General features: G+C 41.1%; 1 protein-coding gene across 7 annotated transcripts in view; it reads right to left on the bottom strand.

The window, feature by feature from the left end:
* Positions 1-19469, bottom strand: part of fgfr3 (fibroblast growth factor receptor 3) — an 81636-nt gene that overhangs the window by 20407 nt on the left and 41760 nt on the right. For 4 of the 7 annotated variants that reach the window (XM_044166135.1, XM_044166131.1, XM_044166138.1 and 1 more), the window contains exons 5-7: positions 17127-17296; positions 6620-6743; positions 6240-6430 (exon numbers count right to left, since the gene is read on the bottom strand). In XM_044166135.1, the coding sequence (XP_044022070.1) occupies positions 6240-6430; positions 6620-6743; positions 17127-17296 (485 nt within the window). Of the gene's footprint in view, positions 1-1473; positions 1619-6239; positions 6431-6619; positions 6744-17126; positions 17297-19469 lie in introns of all 7 variants that reach the window. The other 3 variants (XM_044166132.1, XM_044166137.1, XM_044166134.1) reach the window with 1 other exon arrangement.

Genomic DNA, 19469 nt, shown 5'->3' with positions numbered 1-19469 from the left:
CGCTGTTTCTTTTGACAGGGTTAGACTTTTCCCTCAGTTGCTGCTACAACATGAGTTTAAATTAAACCAGCGTAAAGTTTACCTGACGCCAAAGCAAAGCAGATCCCTTCACCACAGGCCTTGTCTGCAGAAATGATGGCGCCTCGTGGGTGCCGGCAACATCAAACACGGACAATGATAACTCTTTTTCTTTGTAGACCTGATGTAGTTAATTATAGGGCTGAACGATATGCAAAAAAAGAAAAAGATATTACGATTATTTTGACAGATATTGCGATATTGATATGAATTGATTTTTGCTGGGGAGCAAAGCATGTTCCCTTACATCTGGAGAATATGATTTGTAGGCCGAGGCATATCTCTAGCACCACAATGGTATGTTGTGACACATTTTACCTTTATCAAAAAATTGGCGCTCCTGTGATTTGGATATTGCACTTGGCCATTTTGATAATATTTCAATTAATTGTTCAGCCCTAGTTAATCATAACATTCTCATCTTTGTGCTTCAAACCTGGAATTTAGGATGTTGTTCTCAAATGTTTTTTTCCGCTGTATATTTGACAGAAAGCCACTTGTATCTTCTGATGTCAAAGTTTTTTTTCCTAGGGGTGACTCAAGGATCTATTCTGGGTCCATTGCTTTTTGTTAATAAATTCAAATAAAAAACCTGTTTATGGTTTGTAAAGATCGTTTACTATTGTTGTTTGCTGATTACACAAATTCCACATGAAGATTTTAGTTCACTAACAAACTTACATTCAGTATTATAAAGACGAACTTTATAATACTCCACAATACCCTTAAGATTTAGCATGGTTACTTATAAATAACTAAAATTACTCAAAAAAGAGCATCACTGCAGTTGTGGCTTTTCCCCTTTGACTAATGGTTGGTTTGATGAGCAATGGGAGAGTTTGTGTCTGATGTGGCTTGGTAGGGGGTGGGGTGGGGTACTCTCGTTCCCCAGGCCTCAGTAATGAACAGTGACATCCAGACCCGGTCATGAATCAGAGTCCTGCTGCATGCTTTCATATAAAAGCACATTAATACAGCTGGAATACACTCCCAGGGAAATCAATACCGGTCTGTGTGTGTGTGCAGTATGGTTTGATCGGTTACGTTTTATATGTGTGTGTGTGTGTGTTTGTGTGTAAAGGTGGTTGTGGGCGAGGCTTTTGAAGTTATTGCAGTAATTAAAGGTGTGATATTGTGTTTGTTATTGATCGGGAAGGAAGACAAAGTAGCACTGGCCCTTTAAAGTGGATGATACCTACTAGCTAACAGAATATGAGCATTTAAACTCACAGAAATGTCTGTGAGTGTGTTTGTATATGTGTGTGTGCATTTGTCCTATTAGCAAGACAGTGAGCCATTCAAATCCACAATCAAGAGGAGCCCCGCAGAGAGGATGAGACACAGCAGAGGATCAAATGCGGTGAAGGTGGTTGTTGGTTGGAGCTCAGGAATTACCTGGTTTGTGTACCTTAAGCCAGAAAGCATTTTCCGACTTGCCTACAAAGTTCGAGGCGCGACACCAGTACTTCCCAGCATCTTTCTCTGTCACGTTGGACAGTTTCAACTTACTGTGGGCCTCAGTGTGTTTACTGATAACACTCTGTAAAGGGAAAATTGAGAGGCACAGTGAGGCCTTTACAGCGAATTCCTGCAAGAACACATGCACAGAACATACATGCAAACCTGGAGAAGAAACACACACTCAAATATACTGCAAGCAGGCGAGGTACTACGAGTTTACTCAAATTTCTTATTTTTATTTCTTTTATTACTCCACAGTTCAAAAGGGAAATAATGTACAGTATATTGCTAATTAGCATTTACTGTATTTTGTTGCGCTGATACTTGCTTAGGTACGGTAGATGGAAAGTAGCTACTAGCTATACTGCAGAAATGCCATGTCAGTTTTAAGTGAAAACATTTTTGATATGAGCTTTCTTTTGCTTGAAACGAGCAAATCTGGCTGCAGGTAGTGATTTTCACTCGATCATAAGTGTCATCACAGGTAATATTTTATTCTCATCCAACCCGAATAAGTGTATTTCCCAAAATATCAAACTATTCCTTTAAGTATAATACCAATGCTTTTACTTTTAATTATAACTGACTACTTTCACATACTGTAGGCCTACAAGTATTGCTAATTTACATGGAAACCTGGACACACACACGAACACACACACGAACACACACACGACACACACACACACACACACACACACACACACACACACACACACACACACAGCACATGCATAGTGAAGCAGGCTGTCTGTTTGTGAGATTAAAATTACAACGTCAAACCTGTAAGATCACAAACACACACATACACACCATACATTGCATAGTAACACAAGCTGTCTATTGGTAGATTAAAGGCATTACAGTATGTCAAGTGTGTGCGCAGCATGCATAAACACACACATGCTCACACACACACTGCTTGTGACAGGCTCTCAGCAGAGAAACTGCCGATGAATAATTAAATGGGCAAAGCACATAAAGGAGAAAACATATCATGTTTTATGGTTGCTTAATGAACATCCAGGGCTCGGCTCCAGACGCCTCCCCTCTCCACGCTGGGGCGAGTCGCTCATAGTTAACTCTTTTTTTCCCCAGGCATCAAAAGAGCGATTCAGGCATTTCTCAAAAAAAATCAAAAAACAAAAAAATAATCCTGCATGATACCCTCCTCCCAGCCACAGCTGTATTTAACTCCTACAGTATATGCCACACATGAAATGTCGCAGAGAGTCTGAATGAACTGTGGTGGGGCCAGAGAGAGAGAGAGAGAGGGGGACAGAGAGAGAGAGGCACACAAAGATCACAGTAAATACTGTTTCAATTATGTGGTAGTCGAAAATAGAGCGTGGAGCCGCGGTCTGGGCTGACAGGCTTGCTTTCTTTCTCCCCCTCTCTCTTTCTGTTGGCCTGTCTTTCCTCCTCTTTCTCTCCTTCTTCCTCTCTGTCTCTCCCTCCATCTCTCTATCTTACTTTTTCTCTTACTCTGTCACCACCTCCTCCTCTCTTTCTCTCACTCTATATCCCCTTTCAGTAATGCACCTCGTTACTTGTGCTGGAAATTTTACATATCGGTCTTATGGTTTGAGTCACTTTTCCGTAAAAGTCATGACAGCAATTGGATCTAGAAACATTTCTGTAACACTTCCAACATGCCTGAAATCTGAATCAAATGGCGTCACTTTAATGTAAAGGCTACATAAACAGAGAGAGATATTAAATGGGCGTCTTGTTCTGTCTTCTTAGAACACTGTAATAAATTCCTCATTCAATTATTAATTCTTATGCAAAAAGAAGATGACGTTTAATGGCTGTTCCAGGCAGTTTATTAAATCATGAAATACAGTGAACGAGTCAGTTTTAAAGGACCAGTTCAACACTGAATTAGTGAACTTTAAAGGTGCTGGTAGGTGTATTTTGTTACCTTTAGACAGAGCCAGGCTAGCTGTTTCCCCTGTTTCCAGTCTTTATGCAAAGCTAAGCTAAGTGGCTGTTGCCTGAATAAAGTTATTTCAAACTACTCCTTTAAGTTGTGAAGGTTCCTCTAATATCACATCATGCTTTATGTTTTCATTGATTTTTTTCCTTTGCAACTCGGGGACAGAAGAGGAAAACATCCTAATAAAACCACAATAATCATCAGACCATCAGTTTCCCCTAAATGTTATCTTTCATGCCAACTGTTCATAGTATAAATATATTGTACTTTCTATCTAATAAATGATTAGAAAACTAGTGAGAGGCTGAGGTGATGAGTGTACCTAGCGCTTGCGAAGGTTATTAATTAAGGCTTCAACTGCAAAATAATCCATCATTTATGCAGCCAGTTGCAGATGTGAGAGCCTGAGGGCAATCTTCTACCTTGATATCATTATTTTTCAACTCACTGCTGAATAAAGTAGACCTAAGTTTGAAAGCCCCAAATCCATCACTTCAAGAAATAGATGAAGCCAGCAATATTACAGATTCCATGTCTGAAAATGGCTTATTTTCCTGTCTCCTGTCACTCTTCTTCAGTGTTTTCTCTCTCCTTCCCTTTCTCTCAATTTCTGTCTCTCACTCTCCCTTCTCTTGTTTCAATTTCACCTCTTTTTCGCGTTCCTTCTGTCTGTCTCCACGCCTCTCTCAACCCCCTCCCACTCATTCTTTAAGTCTCTCGCCCTCCATCCTTACCCACCACTCTGTCGCACATTCTCTCTCTCTCTCTCTCTCTCCCTGCTGACTTTGCCCTTCCTTGTGTTCCTCCACTAATTTTTTCCATGGCTTTTTTGGGTGCCTCTTCCCTCTTTCCTCTCTCCTCCTCCTCAAACCACGCGACGCAGCACATCTGACGGCAGCGGCGGTTAACAGAGCCCGTCTCTCTCCCTGCGTTGCCGCCACCACGGCAGTTAAACTTAGTCCAAACCAGATGTTTGTTTTATTCCCTCGCTCTCTCTAGAGGCAGAAAAAAGAAAAGGGAGAGGCCAAATAAGAAAGCAAAAGGCCTTCTTGGTTTTTCGATGGGAGTCTTCCTCTCTTCACCCCGAATAAAAAAAACATGCCTTACAGCGGGTTCAGGGTGTTGTCCTCCTTTGTGAGGAATGCTTTCTACTCTATTCTTGAACACCAACACTGCCTGGGGAGGCGGTGACACCTCCAGGAGCTGCTCTTTAACAGGAGCAAACCCTCCTAAGACTATCTGACGCCTTCCCCACTGCGTTTATTTAACCTATATTTCACGAGGGAGTGCTTGTGATTGAGAAATGCTTTTTAAAGAGCTACAATATGAAGCATCAGAGCAACCATAAAGGCTGCAGACAAACAACACGTATGGGACAAAACACGCAATACATCTGAGCAGTTTCAACCAAAAACACATATCAGAATATCAGTGATTAATGCATAAGGAATACCTGCAGATGCAAGTCAGGTAGACAAACTCTTTAACAGTCCTGCATGTAACTTATTGTATAACTGAAGAGTTAATTCCAGAACACGTAAACACATCATGCCAGTTAGCAACAAGATGCATTATCGATTCATGTTTTATCAAAGTCGGACTACCAGTGTAGCAGGTATGACCTTTAAGGTAGATTTATGCTTTTGTCAGGGTGCTACTATCTCATATATATATGTTTTTGTTTGTTTTGTCTTCTGGGCTTTTCTTTCCTTTATCTGCCCTTTTACTTATCTCTCAGAAAGTCAAGATGAAGGTGTCTGTTGTTGTCTATTATTTGTTTAAAAATTCAATAAGTTAAGTTCAGGAAAAAATGTACATCAGGGCTATGGACATGCTACATAAAGAGCACAATAACTGATCAGATCAGCTTGTGTTTTCTACTTCATGTAGAGATTGTTGATAGTGAAGACAACATGGAGCAAGATGATTTTCTGAGATCTATCACATAGTGACTCAAACAATGTAAACATGATTACTTTGGCAATAATCTCATTTTTAGTAGCTAAACAAAATTGTATTTTGCTATAAGGCTGGAAACATATAACCTATATCAAGGCAAAAGATCATTTTTGTAGCAATACCAATTTTTCTATACATCCGTGTATGTACTTCCTTTCTCACGTTCAGTTATACAACAAATTACATTTCCTATTGACCTATCCTATTGTTGAGGTAGTGCCATGGCAATCAATGGGTAAAATCCTCAGCTGAATTATAAATCAGTTCCTATGGTGGATGCTTTCACAGCAAAAAGATTGGAACACCTTGAAGGAATAACAAAAATCCACCTTCAATTATGATTTCATTTTATTGTATCCACCCTCGACAGTTGCTAATCATTGTTCAGGCCAAGACTACATTTAGGTGCCAAAATGCATCATCTCTTTAAGTTTCGTCAAAACTGAAGCAGTGCAGGTGCCACATATAAGAACAGAAACCTAGACTGTGATTCACAGTGATATTATTAGATTAATGAGTGTACATTTCTAAATGCTGCAGTACGAAGGAAAGTGCAGGTGAAGCTTTTCTTTGCCATAATGAAGGTGTAGTGTTCGAGGAATGAGTTTGTTGATTATACGCTGTAGTGACAAGAGCCTGTGGACCCCGCAGACTCACCTACTGTAAAAACTCATTAAACAAGACATTTAGGAGAGATTAATTATGAGTGAAATTATCATAGGCTGAACTCTACTCCAGGCAATCACCGGTGAGACTCGGACTCATTAGAGATGTGAAACAGAGTGTCAGGCTGCAGACCCACCTTCAGGATGCTGACGTAGGGAATGTCGTCGGGGCCGTAGCGGCTGCCATTGACCTCGATGTGTTTCAGCCACTGGATGTGCGGCTGGGCGTCGCTGTAAACCTTACAGTGGAACTCCACGTCGCTGCCCACCACCACCGTCTGATTGGCTGGCAGGCCTGCCTGGAGGATAGGCCTGTGAGGGGAACGCTCTGAGAGAGAAAGCACGGAGTCATTAGCGCAAGTCATGCATGGGAATGATGTGCTGCAGGAAATGTAGACGTCTTTAAAAATCTTTTTTCCATCAACAACTCTCGTGGGTTTAAACCACTTGTGCATGTTAATTTATGCGTTGTTTACACAGAAGCAGAAGTGAAAGTAAATGTTTCTGTGTTGTTTACCTAGCACATCCAGCTGGTAGGTGTGGGTGATGACGCCGTACTTGTTCTGCACCACACAGGTGTAGTTTCCCCGGTCTGACGGCACGGCGCTCTCCATCACCAGACTCCCCTGCTGGTGTCTCAACTGGGGGGAGGACAGAGAGGAGGGAAGAGGGAGGGGAGAAGGAAGAGGAAAGAATAGTCAGGATATGTCATTCCATTATCTAAATTTGTGAGGATACTGAGCGTATTTCAAGAAATCTCAGGGGGAGTTTGGTGTCATATTCGCAGTCCTGATAGACAAGTGCTTATTCGGTATATTTCCACTTGCCATAACATACAGAAGTTGTCAAGTTTATGTGTAAGTCTCAGGACTTTATATATCATCCTTTACAAGAAAACATTTGGAAGATGTATGAAGATTTGCAGACAAGGTGTGATTAGTCACTAACAGATACAGATAAAATACTGTACAGTAAATCACAAACCGAAGCTGAAATAGAGACCAGTGCCCCTCTCAAAAAATCCTCCTATTTTCACAAATGAGTGCTCTGTCCAGAGAAACCATCCTCCCCAGCTTCAGATCTTTTCCCTCACACCGTCCTTTGATATCCTTTGGTATAAAACATCACAGAGCGGCCAGGTTGGTAAACAAGAGCGTGCTGTGTGCAGCGCGTGTTTACTGAGGTGCCGACCCCTTCGAACAAACATTTAAAATGGAAATACAACTTTAACCTCCTTTTATTAATTGCAAACCGGTTGATGCAGAACAGGCGTGATTAGCAGAAAACAATCTTTTGACGTGGTGTAAACGTCTTGATGGGAAACAGTTCTGTGTGCCCATAGCACAAAGTAAAACTGAGATGAAAAGGGTTCATGAGTAGAGAGCAGTCTGATTAGGTGCCTGGTGCAGACTTTGGATCATATTTTATAAGAAACTTTTTACACTGAATAAGATAACAAGAAGAAATGTGACGGGACATATTTAGTAATTCTCAAGATGTAAGATTGCTCAACAAATTGCTAAACAATGATGGCAAGAGTTTTAAAAACAGAATGCCACAAAGCCCCAAATGTTTGAACAATCAGTTGCAGAACATTTCATATGGGATTATTTTCATAAGAGAAAGCTCAGTAAAGTCTCTTAAAAGCATTTCCTTCTCTCTGCCTGCAGTGAGAGGAGGCAGCAAGATTTTTTTTTGCACCTCTGAAATTGGTTCCACTGTGCCAGTCAAGAGCAATCTATCCCCGGAGAGTCGAAGGGTACATTTTGTGTAGTAATTCAAACCAGGTGTGGCTGGATGGCAGCAGCAGACAGATACTAACTTGACAGATTCAGAAGCTGCTCAGAGGCAGAGCGAGCAGCCCAGCACAGCGAGGCGAGAACAGAGAACCTGCTATGCATCGATAGGCAGAGTCTCCACGGGCCAAGAGGGACGACCGCCGCAGCTAAGTGGAAACATGCGCCCGCCGATGTGCTTACTGCTGCGAGACAAGCGCGGAGTGCACACCTCCGAAAGAGGTCAGAATTACTAAAGACAGGAGTGAGTGATGTCAACAAAGAGGCTTTTCAGGGTGGAACACTTCACATCACCTGCGTAGGAAAATGTGTCGATCCAGAGAGGGCTTAGTGTTTTCACAAACGTTTAACCCCACGCGTTTAGCTAAGCGGCCAGCTATTCACAGAACGTATACATTTGTAGGTCGAGGATCACACTCTCCCCTCCTTCTCCCTCTGTTTTACAGTATACACTCCTTGACTCTCTCTCTTGGAGGCGCATGCGGAAAATAATGTAACAGTGTAAATATTATGCCTGTGTGTGCTTTTTGCAGTTGCATGGTAACATAGACCAGGCAGCCCGCTCAACGCTGGCAAATGGTTTTTCAGAGTGGCTGGCTCCACCCCGTCTACCCCTCTCAGAGCCGAGGAGTCAAACTGAAGTCAATGGCTGCTCTCATGAGCAGATGAGTGACGCCTTCTGCTGCGGTCGCTGAGCCCCTAGCCGAGCAGAGAGGAGGGGGAAGAAAAAACAGCGACGCATGAGGAGGGAAGCTTAAAGGTGATAAAATACGAGCTGAGGTCGATGCTCAGTAGAGGCCAAGACCACCAACAGAATCACAAAGAGTCTGTGATTATAATTTATAGCCAGTTCTTTGAAGTATTTTCATTTTGGATGGATGGTACTTTTGACTCCACTACATTTATCTGACAGCTGTACTATTACTGTGCAGATTCTGATTTTACATTCAGCTTCAGACAATTACGGCCGCTGTCAAGGAAAAAAAAAATCTGTTATCACTCTGAAAGAATCACAGCTTAGTTTCAGCTAAATAAAACATACATATTTGGCACAATCGTTAGAGGGACATGTCATCCTTTACTTTAATCAGACAGCATGAAAATCCCCAGACTGGAAATACAAGATTTATAATCTTGTTTTGTATCTACACATTTTTTCACTATTCTATTGTTTTTATTGTTATGGAAGTTTGAAAAGAACAAATCTTCAAAATAAGTTCTTTTCCCAAGTACTAGTACTAAGTAATAAGTCATTTGATGATGCTTTGTGTCTAATACTTTACTTTTTCTATTTTAAAGCGAGACTATGTAACTTTTTAAATAGGAAATAACACAACTTTCCACTTACATATGAAAAGTTAATAAACAAGCAATTAAACACACTCTTGTTCAACTGGATACACTCAGGTACTCTGCTGTTACAGCCTTACTTAGTCTGGTATGACCAGTAGCTTATGTTGGCTAATGTTAGGAGACTTAAGGTAGATATTGCTGTATAATCTATTTTAACTTCAGCTTTTGACTTAGTTCTGCTACTGCTACACTATGTTATAACATTATTGATTAACTGTTAGTCCATTGCTGTCACTTGTGGGAACAGTGGCCCCTTTCAGCAAAAGTTACATAGTCTTGCTTTAAATGTTTAAATCTGGACTTTTACTGCCACCACTGTTATAGCTGCTTAAAGTATGGATAATTACTAGAGAAAGGCAATTGTCAAATGCAAAATACACTCAAATTTAATTGCTCAAAGTTAATAATTTGTGGTAATTATTAACTTTGAGTGACATTTCTAATTTAATTCCCCTCCCTCTTTTACTTGGCACTTTTAATTATTTTCTCCATACATGCCACTTGCTTTTATTACCATGTTACACTGGCTAACCCCTGTTGAACCTGCAGCATTAGTCCCCAAACGTGATAATCCCATCCATTCCAATCACGCCAGATTCCAAACAGAATTAAATTATTAAGGAGCTTACGTTAGAGTCATACAAGGCTTTAAAGGTTTTAGGGCTTTGGCTGTGGACCTACAGAAGGACACAAGCCATGGGAATGGACAAGGAGTTTCACACTGCAAAAAGTGTGCATCTGAAGGAGACATTAAACCAACATACAGAGTCTTTGCATAAAGGAAAAAGAAAATTCAACATTTTGTGGATAAAATATCTATCAAAAACAATTATCTGCCTTATTTTAAGATGCCTTACAGTGCATGCCATGGAAAACAGTGAAGTTACCTCACCCTATTGGCTTAAAACAAGACTTCACGACTCGACCGCCAGCTTAAATGGCTCGTAAAGATATAGACATTTTTTGCAGTGTAGCACTTGTCTGAGAAAACACAGGAAGCTCTGCTCCCTTTATAGTACAAACTCTCCGTCTTCACCTCGCAAAATAGCCCTGTCAGAACCAGCGGGGCCAGTTACAAGAATTTATGAGTGTGTCAGAGCGGACCAGTGGCCCGGATCGGTGCTACCGTCTAATTTGACCCACAGAGAAAGCGGAAACAGATAGAAGCGGCCCTAAGGACTTGCTATTAAAGCTGGCAAGGTTTGTGGGTCTATTGCCTGAGTTTGGCTCTACATGCCATTGCATCAACATAGAGGAGAAGACTGTAACATTGGAAGTATGAGAGTTCAAAGGAGACAAAAATGGGTAAGAAAACTGTCTTTGTATTTGGATGGATAATCTGTCTTTTGATAACCATGGTGTATTTGGGTAAAACGACAGGGGAGAAAAGTGAATGACGGAAGGTCTAAAATTAAAGAGTCCAAAAATAATCTTGCAAAGTGTAAAAATTCCTACGCGGCCTACAGAGACTCACAATCCAGGCTGTGTTAAAATCTAGATTGGAAAAAATAAGGATTTAAAGTGCTTAAAGTCTTAAAAAGTAACAGTGTGGAGCCAGTTTAAGAGCCCTGCCTTGGAAACCTGTCAAAACAGGGATTGAGAAATCAGTTAAGCGCTGAGCGACCTGGACGGAATGAAACACAATAATTACATTGTCAACCTTTGTCTCGCTTGTGCCGCCGCAGTTTAGCACGAACACAATAAAATCCCTTCTGCCATATGTGGCAGCATACAACAGCATTGGCTTTGCCTGTCAAAGACTCAGGCCAGCTCAATAGACTGGCGACACGCCCATCTCTCCCCACCTCCATCTGATGGCTCAATAGAGAGGTGAACTTTAACCTTTAGGCCCTGCCCCTCCATAATGGAGGAGGCTCTGAGCGCCACAGTTGTCTGGGAAGGAGCACAATGCTCCAGCACATCGCCCTGCTGGAATTTAATTTTACATTTTACAAATGAGCCACACATCCTATTTACCGTTTCATTTAGTTTCAACAAACGTACTGTTTAGTTCTCTGTGTCGACATACAAAGTGCTCGTAAGATAGAAGTGAATGTCTGAACAACCTCCAGTGTGCTCATGGGAAAGAATATACTGAGAAGATGTTCGTGTACAACTATATAGTATATATACTGGATAATCAGAGGATTTGTCTGATTTGTGCTTTTAAGAGTGATAATTATACTACCAATATTGACATTTTCAAACTTTGTTGATAGATTAATTATTTTGCAGATTCTCTACTGTAAATCTTCTAAGTTAGGTGTTGCTCTCTTTAAAAACTACAAGTAGTCAGCATTTTCCCCCAGAAAGACATTACTTCCAGGTAAAGCATGTGAAAAAGCATTCAGACCTTCACGGGACATTAAAACTGTCCACTGAAAACCAGACTGCCTGATAAAATTCTTTTCAGCAGCTCTTAAATGCAGCGTGACCCACAATAACAGAATAGAAGACATTTTCTGTAGCTGTGGTCAGACAGCTGGACAACAATGACTGGCTAATATCTGATCTATAATAAAACACTGATATTTTATTCGTATTACCTTTCTTTTATGACAATAGCATAATGATACACTGTCCCTAAGTCTATTTCCTTAGTCTTTTCTGCCCTGCTGTATCTCCTTTGAATCTCTTTACCATAAAAGTATGTGTAGTTCTCCTTCTAGACTGACATTAACGCGACCACGACTTTATAAAAAAGCACATTTATCCTTGATTATACTGTCAATTTAGGAAACTGACATAGGTTTTCTGTCTATTGAGGCACTCGCAGGATAAATGTAAATTGTGTTTGTCCTATTTATTTTAACTTGTATGTAACTCGACATCATTGCAAATAAGGGCAACCTCAATGGTTCTTTTGAGTTTAAAATAAAAGTTTTGAATGAAAATGGCTCTCACTCTCACAACACTGCAAAAAATCTTAAATCTGATCCAGTGTCATTTAATCGTTGATACTCGTCACACAAACTCAACTTAAAGAAACGTCTTGACGCCATTGATATATGTTGGGAACCGGAGAACTGATCTGCCTTAATGTACCTGTAAACTTTTGTCACATTTCTAGGATATTCTTGTAGGAAGAGAGCCTGATGAGACAATATATATTTCTTCATATTTTACAAAAATAAATGTCATTTTAGGCCTGTATAGAAGATGAAACCGCTTGTTAAAATGGATGCCTTTAAGGAACAAAGGAGAACGTGGTGCATCCTCAGAAAGGCCACTTTCAACCACTCCAGTGTGAAGACAGGAGGTATTTTTGTAGGTGGGTAATGGACCATAATGGTCGGTTCACTCAGTAACTTTCTCTCACAGTAGTGCAGATCTGAAGGCACTCAGAGTAAATGACAAACTTGCTGGTAACAGTGCTGAGTGGAGAGGACGCCATTGTGCTGATCAGCATGGATCAGTTAGCATGTCAGTTACAGTCACAAACACACTCCCAGCCTCGAGAGGCACGTGACAAAATCATCCCATCACCCGTCCAAACCTTAAAAATCGGACACGGGTGGGATTCATTCAGCTGAAATTAACCACGGCCGTCAACTCAAAAATGATCTTGTCATTTCAATACGGATGCGAGAAGAAGACAGCTTCACCTTGAGGACCCTGTTGGGGTTTAGAAGGCCATTGTCAGGCTGTCAGGACTCAGGGTGCCCCCCACCCACCTCCCATCTACCCCGACCCCGCAAGATGAACTCATCACAGGCAGATGTGAGGTAGGGTGATGAGGGCTGTGACATGTGAGACTAAATGCACTGCAAAAAATGTCTGTTCTGACAACAGATTGTTGTATAATGTCTCTTACGTGTCTGTCTACACAATGGCGATTCAATCTTCAGCCAGTTTGTAAAAGACTTAATGTTCTTTGGGTAATTCTTCTTGCTTTATGTTCTTCATAAATATTTGTTTATACTTGTTTTTATTGTCTTTTTAATGCCTACAATAACAAATACACCCTTTTTCATGATGTTATTGATTTTGCCAATGTAGGACAACAGGTAAGCTACTAGCAATATACTTTTTCTATATGATATTTGCCTACTTGGTTTATGTTGCAAGTAACATAAACCAAGTATGCACATATTTTAAAAACCAAGCACTATTTTTGTTTTGATCTTAATTTCTATTGTTGCCAAAAGGTATTTCTGTTGTCCACCAATCATTGGTGGACAAGCTGTGGTGGACAGGTTTACAGACTGAAACGTCATACTAAATAAAGTGAGTATAAGTGACCAACAATGTGTTGGATTCCTGGTTTCTTCTTGTCAACAACAAATGATGCATTTTATCCTGTAGCTTCCACAGCGCAGTGATCTTTCTAAAAATATCTTGAGTAGGCCAAGATTAGCCACCATGACTGAAAGGATAAAAACAAAAGAGGCAAAAGAGTCATCTACAGAAACGTTTAAGGAATAAGGAATCAAGACACGACTGTGCATCTCATAGTGTTTGACTGACAGGTGATCTCTGTGAAATGCAGTGCACAAACACTAACAACAGTGAACGTATGGCAGGAGGAAAAGGAGGCTCTGAAGGATAACCATGTTAAAAATTAGGTGACAATATAATTGTATTAGGCACATCACTCAACTTAATTGCAGATAATGTTACTTGATTTTCAGTGAAAATGTGCAGTGCCTTCAGTGTCTTCAGCAGCTAGGACATTGCTTTTGAAAAAAGATGTTGCCGATGAGTTTTTGAAACAAAATTACGTTCACCTCCATTGTTCTGGAGTAGAGGAATACGGTAAGTCTCAACGGCTGACATCTCAAAACCTGCCTAAATAAGACCAAAACTATCTGCATGGGTAAACTGACCCTTCAGAAAAAGCATGTTACTTGATTTAAAAGACAAAAGATACTAAACATTTTAAGATGGATATTTTTTGCAGGGTGGTGGTGGGGTTAGTAGAGGTTTTGACATTAGGATGGGTTGAAGCTGTTACCCCTGACCCCCCTGAAGCCTGGCCGTGTCACATGCTTGTCTGTCACCCCGCACCCTGATTCTATAGAGGATGACCTCTCCGCTCACCTCCCTCAAGGCCAACAGCGGCCACATGGTGATCGGCTAACTGGATTTTAAAACAGTTCCGGGACAGGAGGGAGGGAGGGGAGGAGCATGTGATAACATCTCCATAAAGATGTCTCAATAACTGCCACCTCGGATCTTATATCTCCATCAGACTAAATTACTGATACATGTGCTTAAAGACACAGATGCATTTTCATTTGTATTGCTCGCTGGGAATTTAAGCTAGCTGTAGTTTGTTATTGTATAAACCGACAGTCACTGCCAAATATCTCTGACGGAATCAGAATCGATTTAACCACCGAGTTAACATACACCACAAATACAACATGTCCTGTTTTGTTGGACACTTTGATCCTAAATACTTTACTGCACCATGAGTGCCTATACTTTCAGCATGGGTGGCCACAGTGGGAACTAAACCCAGAGCAATGGTTGGTGCCAAGCTCGACCCGCTGAGCTATACAGAGTGGAAAATGTACGGGAATTTGTCTTGGTGGCTTGTTGACAACTTACAGCATCACAGCTCACACAGTACAAAGGCCAACCTCACATACGCTGTAAAGGCTTACTATGGATAGTCAGCTATATATATCACTCTCTAATTATACATTTAACATCCCATAGGAGCATGTGTTAATGCAGGGGAGTGTACAAAATGGCTACTGCTGCAGAGGGAAATATACTGAGCGATAAGCACTGCACAGGTTCGGTCTACTGTGAGACATCAGACTGATTAGGCTGACATTAATATCTTAATAAGGTGTCAGTCACCTCTTTAACTTGCCATTGGTGAGTCGTTTTCTACAGAACAAGGACACTTAGGGATCTGGGGGAGAATTCAGAGATTTGGTGAACAGATGGAATAAATATCTAAGTGCTGTGATTGGATTAATTTGCTGCTAAAAACGCAGCCGCAAACTTTATCATCAGGAAATCTTCATGCATACTGAACACGCTAAAAGTTGCTGTCGGAGAGCCATTCCAGTCCGAGTTGGAGTATCCTGAGGGCTGGTGACAGGTGTGTGAATCGTGTGTGTGTGTGTGTGTGAGAGTGGGGACAGAGGGAGGGAGACAACTGCTGTTGGTCTGCTGGGAGCAGATGTTGGAGATCTCTGTAAACTGTTAATAGCTACAGGATCTCATTACATTTAACTCTTTAAATGCCAAACCTCCACTGGGGAGAAAGTGTCTCTCATTGCCTCTCACTACCAGCCTGACACATTTACTCTGCTAAAGTTAGAAGATGCAATGAAAGAAACAGAAAACAATTAAAATGGCCACTTTGCCTCCTTTCTGCTTATTGTCTTTATTATAGATGCTCAAGTTTCTGCTACATTTATGCAACATGACATTTAATTAGAGCAAGAATATGTAACTTCTGAAAGAAGAAATAACTCTTTCTTCCTCTTACAAATATAACTTTGAATTCATAAGCAATACAACAGTTCAATACACTTAGCGGGATTGCTGTAACAACCATACTGGGTCTGGTATGACCAGTAGCTTATAGTGGCAAATGTTAGCTGACATTAGAAAACTTTAGGTCAACTCTATAATGGACATTACTGAGTCAGTACTGACTTTACGCTCTTCTCTTCTTGTGCTACTGTTACACTAAGCTTTAGCATTTAGCATTATCCTGTAATTGTCACTTTAGGTTGCAGTGGCTGCTGTTTAGCAAAACTTACATAGGCTTGCTTTAATGTGAACACTACTGTTTCCTCAAAATGTAAATAAGTAAAAGAAATATGAAAAAAAGAAAAAAGAAACAAACTAGACTTGAATTACATTTAAAACAAAATCATCAATCATACTTCTTTTTAAAGTGGGAAAAGCAAACACACTGTAAACAGTTGCTCTAAATTGAAAATAACACAGTCAAGGTAGCTTTCCTTGACACAACAATTCAACATCAAAATGAAATTAAAATGTGAATGGAACCAATGTTTTGCACTAAAACTGTGTGAAAGTCAGTAATGACTGTAAAATCTTTACAGGTAAATTGTCCTCCCTCATCATCACTTTTATAAGGCAGTGTGAAGACTGAGAGAGAGAGAGAGAATAAGACACAAAACAGAATGATCCTGGAAGAATTTACATCTCTGGGCAAAATTTTAGAATTTATGTCATCAAGTTTGAGTTTATTTTGAACCAAAACACACGTTTTGACTGTTTGAATTCCGATGTTCTTACCACACTGAGTTTGTCTTTTAATCCTACAGCTCAGGGCCATTAAAGGAACACAAAAGTAAACCAAGCCCTGTTACTTTAAGCAGTGCCATTCCACATGAGAGCCCAGTGTTTAGAGTGAATCCGATGACAAAACTGAGTACAACAGCTGTTTGCTGCACTGCATTACTGTCAACACTGAGCTATCACGCGAGCATGCATGTATCTGTGTACTACTCTGTTTTCAGCAAAGCAGCTTGACCCTCTAAATTTATTTCGGTCAGCTTAGCCGGGCTGAGAGAGGCCTGAGTCCTGCTGGGGGCGTCCAGCCCTGCGGTGTATTTTCTGACCTTTAGTTACCGTGAGAAGATTCACCGAGCATGAGCGTTCTTTCAGCACTCTGCTTTACACTCTTCCAGTTATAGAAATTCACACCAGGGAGCGACACTCACACTGATCTACTGATGGACACACAGCAGCTCTCCTGGACTAGCAGGGGATTAAGATGCCTTGCTAAAAGGAACTTTGATGGCAGCTCAAGGAGGGCAGAGCATCACCTCCTCAAGGCAGATTTTTTGGAGCTGGTGTGAGGATTTGAATCTTTAAATCACAGCCCTGCTCCTGTAACCTTTAGGTATTAACATGTTTGAACTTAAGTTCTCTCACCTTGATGCCTCCCATCCTCTGCTCTCCCTTGAACTCTTTGCCGTTCTTCAGCCAGTGGATGGTTGGCGTTGGGTTTCCGGCTGCGGTACAGTGGAACTTGACGGTGTTGGCGGCTGGAATGGCCAAGAGCTTCTTGTCCATCCGGTCAGGCCTGGTCCAATATGGAGCTTCTGTTTGTGAAACACAAAATAGGGTGTTGCCTCAGTCATCTAAAACTACTTCTCCAAAATTAAACATGTCCCCTATTAGGATATAACATTTAATGGATAGTTTTATGCAGTGCTGAAAGGTCTCGAGTCATTTGAAATAACTCAAGTATCAAGTCATTCAGAATATCCAAGTCAAGTATCAAGTCAAATGTGAAAGGCCCTAAGTCTCGAGTGATTTCAGACAAGACCACATCAAATCTCAAGTCTGTCGGAGCAAGTCTCAAGTCAAGTCTGGAGTCATTGGAGACACGTCTTAAGTCAAGTCTTCAGTCCTTTGAGATAAGTCCAAGCCAAATCTCAATTAATACAAGACAAGTAAAGTCTCAAATAATTTTGATAAGTCTCAGGTCAAGTATCAAGTCAACTTAGGACTTCATCTTGACTTGTCTAAGTCATTTGAGATCAGCCAAAGTCTCAAATCATTTGAGACAAGTCTCAAGTCCACGAGGGCAAGTCCAAGTTATATGTCTTCATAAGCAAACTGCAAGTTGAGATGCAAACCTTTCAGGTCTGAATCCTGACCATTAAAACGACACAGTATTTAAAGCTGTGTTAATAGTGTTTGATATGTAGCTGGGATGAAGTCCTCTCAATGAATATGGTTCTGTGATATTACTAGGTCAAAACCTGAGACTTGAAGGTTTTTGTTTTCAGGTCTTTAGGGAGTCAGGTCTCAAGTTCTCATTTTTGTGACTTGAATCTAGTTGCTCTGCCAAGATGTACACCTTTCTTATCCTCACAGACCAGTTCCTAGTTTTCTATTTTCTGGTGTATTCTTAGATCATAGAATTTTTGGGAAAGGCCCTCCAGGAATTCACTGTTACATGTTTTTGTAATTGCAAAAAGATGGCACAGATGTGAAAACTTGCTCTTCTGCCCTTTCTTCAATTGGTCCATCTTGGATGAGTTATGTACTTTGCCAGAACAGATGGGAGGTTGTGGTTTCACTGGAGGTCTTCCCTCACCGCTCTGATAAACAACATACAGTACCAGCACCTATCTTTCTGCAATGTCAAGCCCACCCTTCTGTCCCAAGAGATACAGGGAAGTTTAAGATGCGCAAACGGTGTAAAACACAGTTTGACGGATGTTGAAAGAACACAAAATGTGTGCGTGAAGCGTCACAAGGACCAAACAATGCTTATCATCTTCTTCCCCCAATAACAATGAAAGAGTTCATTTGAATTGTCCGATCCTGAGAGTTTGGAAACCTGTCAGGGCGATTTATTGAGCTGTATTGAGAAGACGGCGGACAAAGAGAGTGTAGCGAGTCAGAGAGGCCAATTGTTCCTGCTGTGTGGGTGTGGAGGGTGAAAGCAATGAGGCACGGCTCACTCACTCTGTTTATAGGTCTGTGTGAGTGTGTGTTAGTGTGTGTGTGTGTGTGTGTGTGTGTGTGTGTGTGTGTGTTTCCCAGGACAAAAGCTGGGGTGGTGGCTGACCGGTCATCAGATGTCTCTTTTACTTTCTAAATGCAGGAGGAGAGAGAGGAGCTAATTACCATGTCAATGTCTGCGCTTGTGTGTGTGCTTTTGTGTGTTCATGTGAACGTGTGTGTTGTCAGACTCGGGTCTCACCCTCGAGCACCACATGGGCGGGTTTTTAGATTATCAGGACAACTCAGGTGAGATGTCAGTCAGAGAGATGTCGCCGTTAAAATATAATACCTGTCTGTGATTATCTCTAATCCACCACGTGTGTGTGTCTGTTTATCATAATGCCTGGGGTCTTCTGACATATTTCTGACACACATCAAACTTTGGCTTCGGCTTCACAGAGTAATTACAACCAGACCGAGAAAGAGATTCAGTGATGAAAGACACAGACTATCTTCTTAGAAAGCAAACAAACAGAACGTTACTTCACTCTACTGAACAGACTATAAACGCTGTGTGAGTTTGTGTGTGTTTACAAACTCTAATGGAGCAGCTGAACACTGCTCCCTGCTTGAGTTAAAGACTCCCCAGCTCGCTAAGACAAACGCTCTCCACGTGCAACCACATGCACACAACCTGCCTCCACCTTAAAAGGGAAATATCTGTTAGATTTCATTACTTCTCTCTCTCTGTGTCTCCTCTGTCTTGGCGTATTTGGAGCGACACTGTGCGCAGCGTGGGACAATCCTCCAAGGAGT

Source organism: Siniperca chuatsi, linkage group LG15, assembly GCF_020085105.1.
Source record: "Siniperca chuatsi isolate FFG_IHB_CAS linkage group LG15, ASM2008510v1, whole genome shotgun sequence".
Classification (NCBI taxonomy): domain Eukaryota; kingdom Metazoa; phylum Chordata; class Actinopteri; order Centrarchiformes; family Sinipercidae; genus Siniperca; species Siniperca chuatsi.
This window is presented reverse-complemented; position numbering and strand designations above follow the sequence as displayed.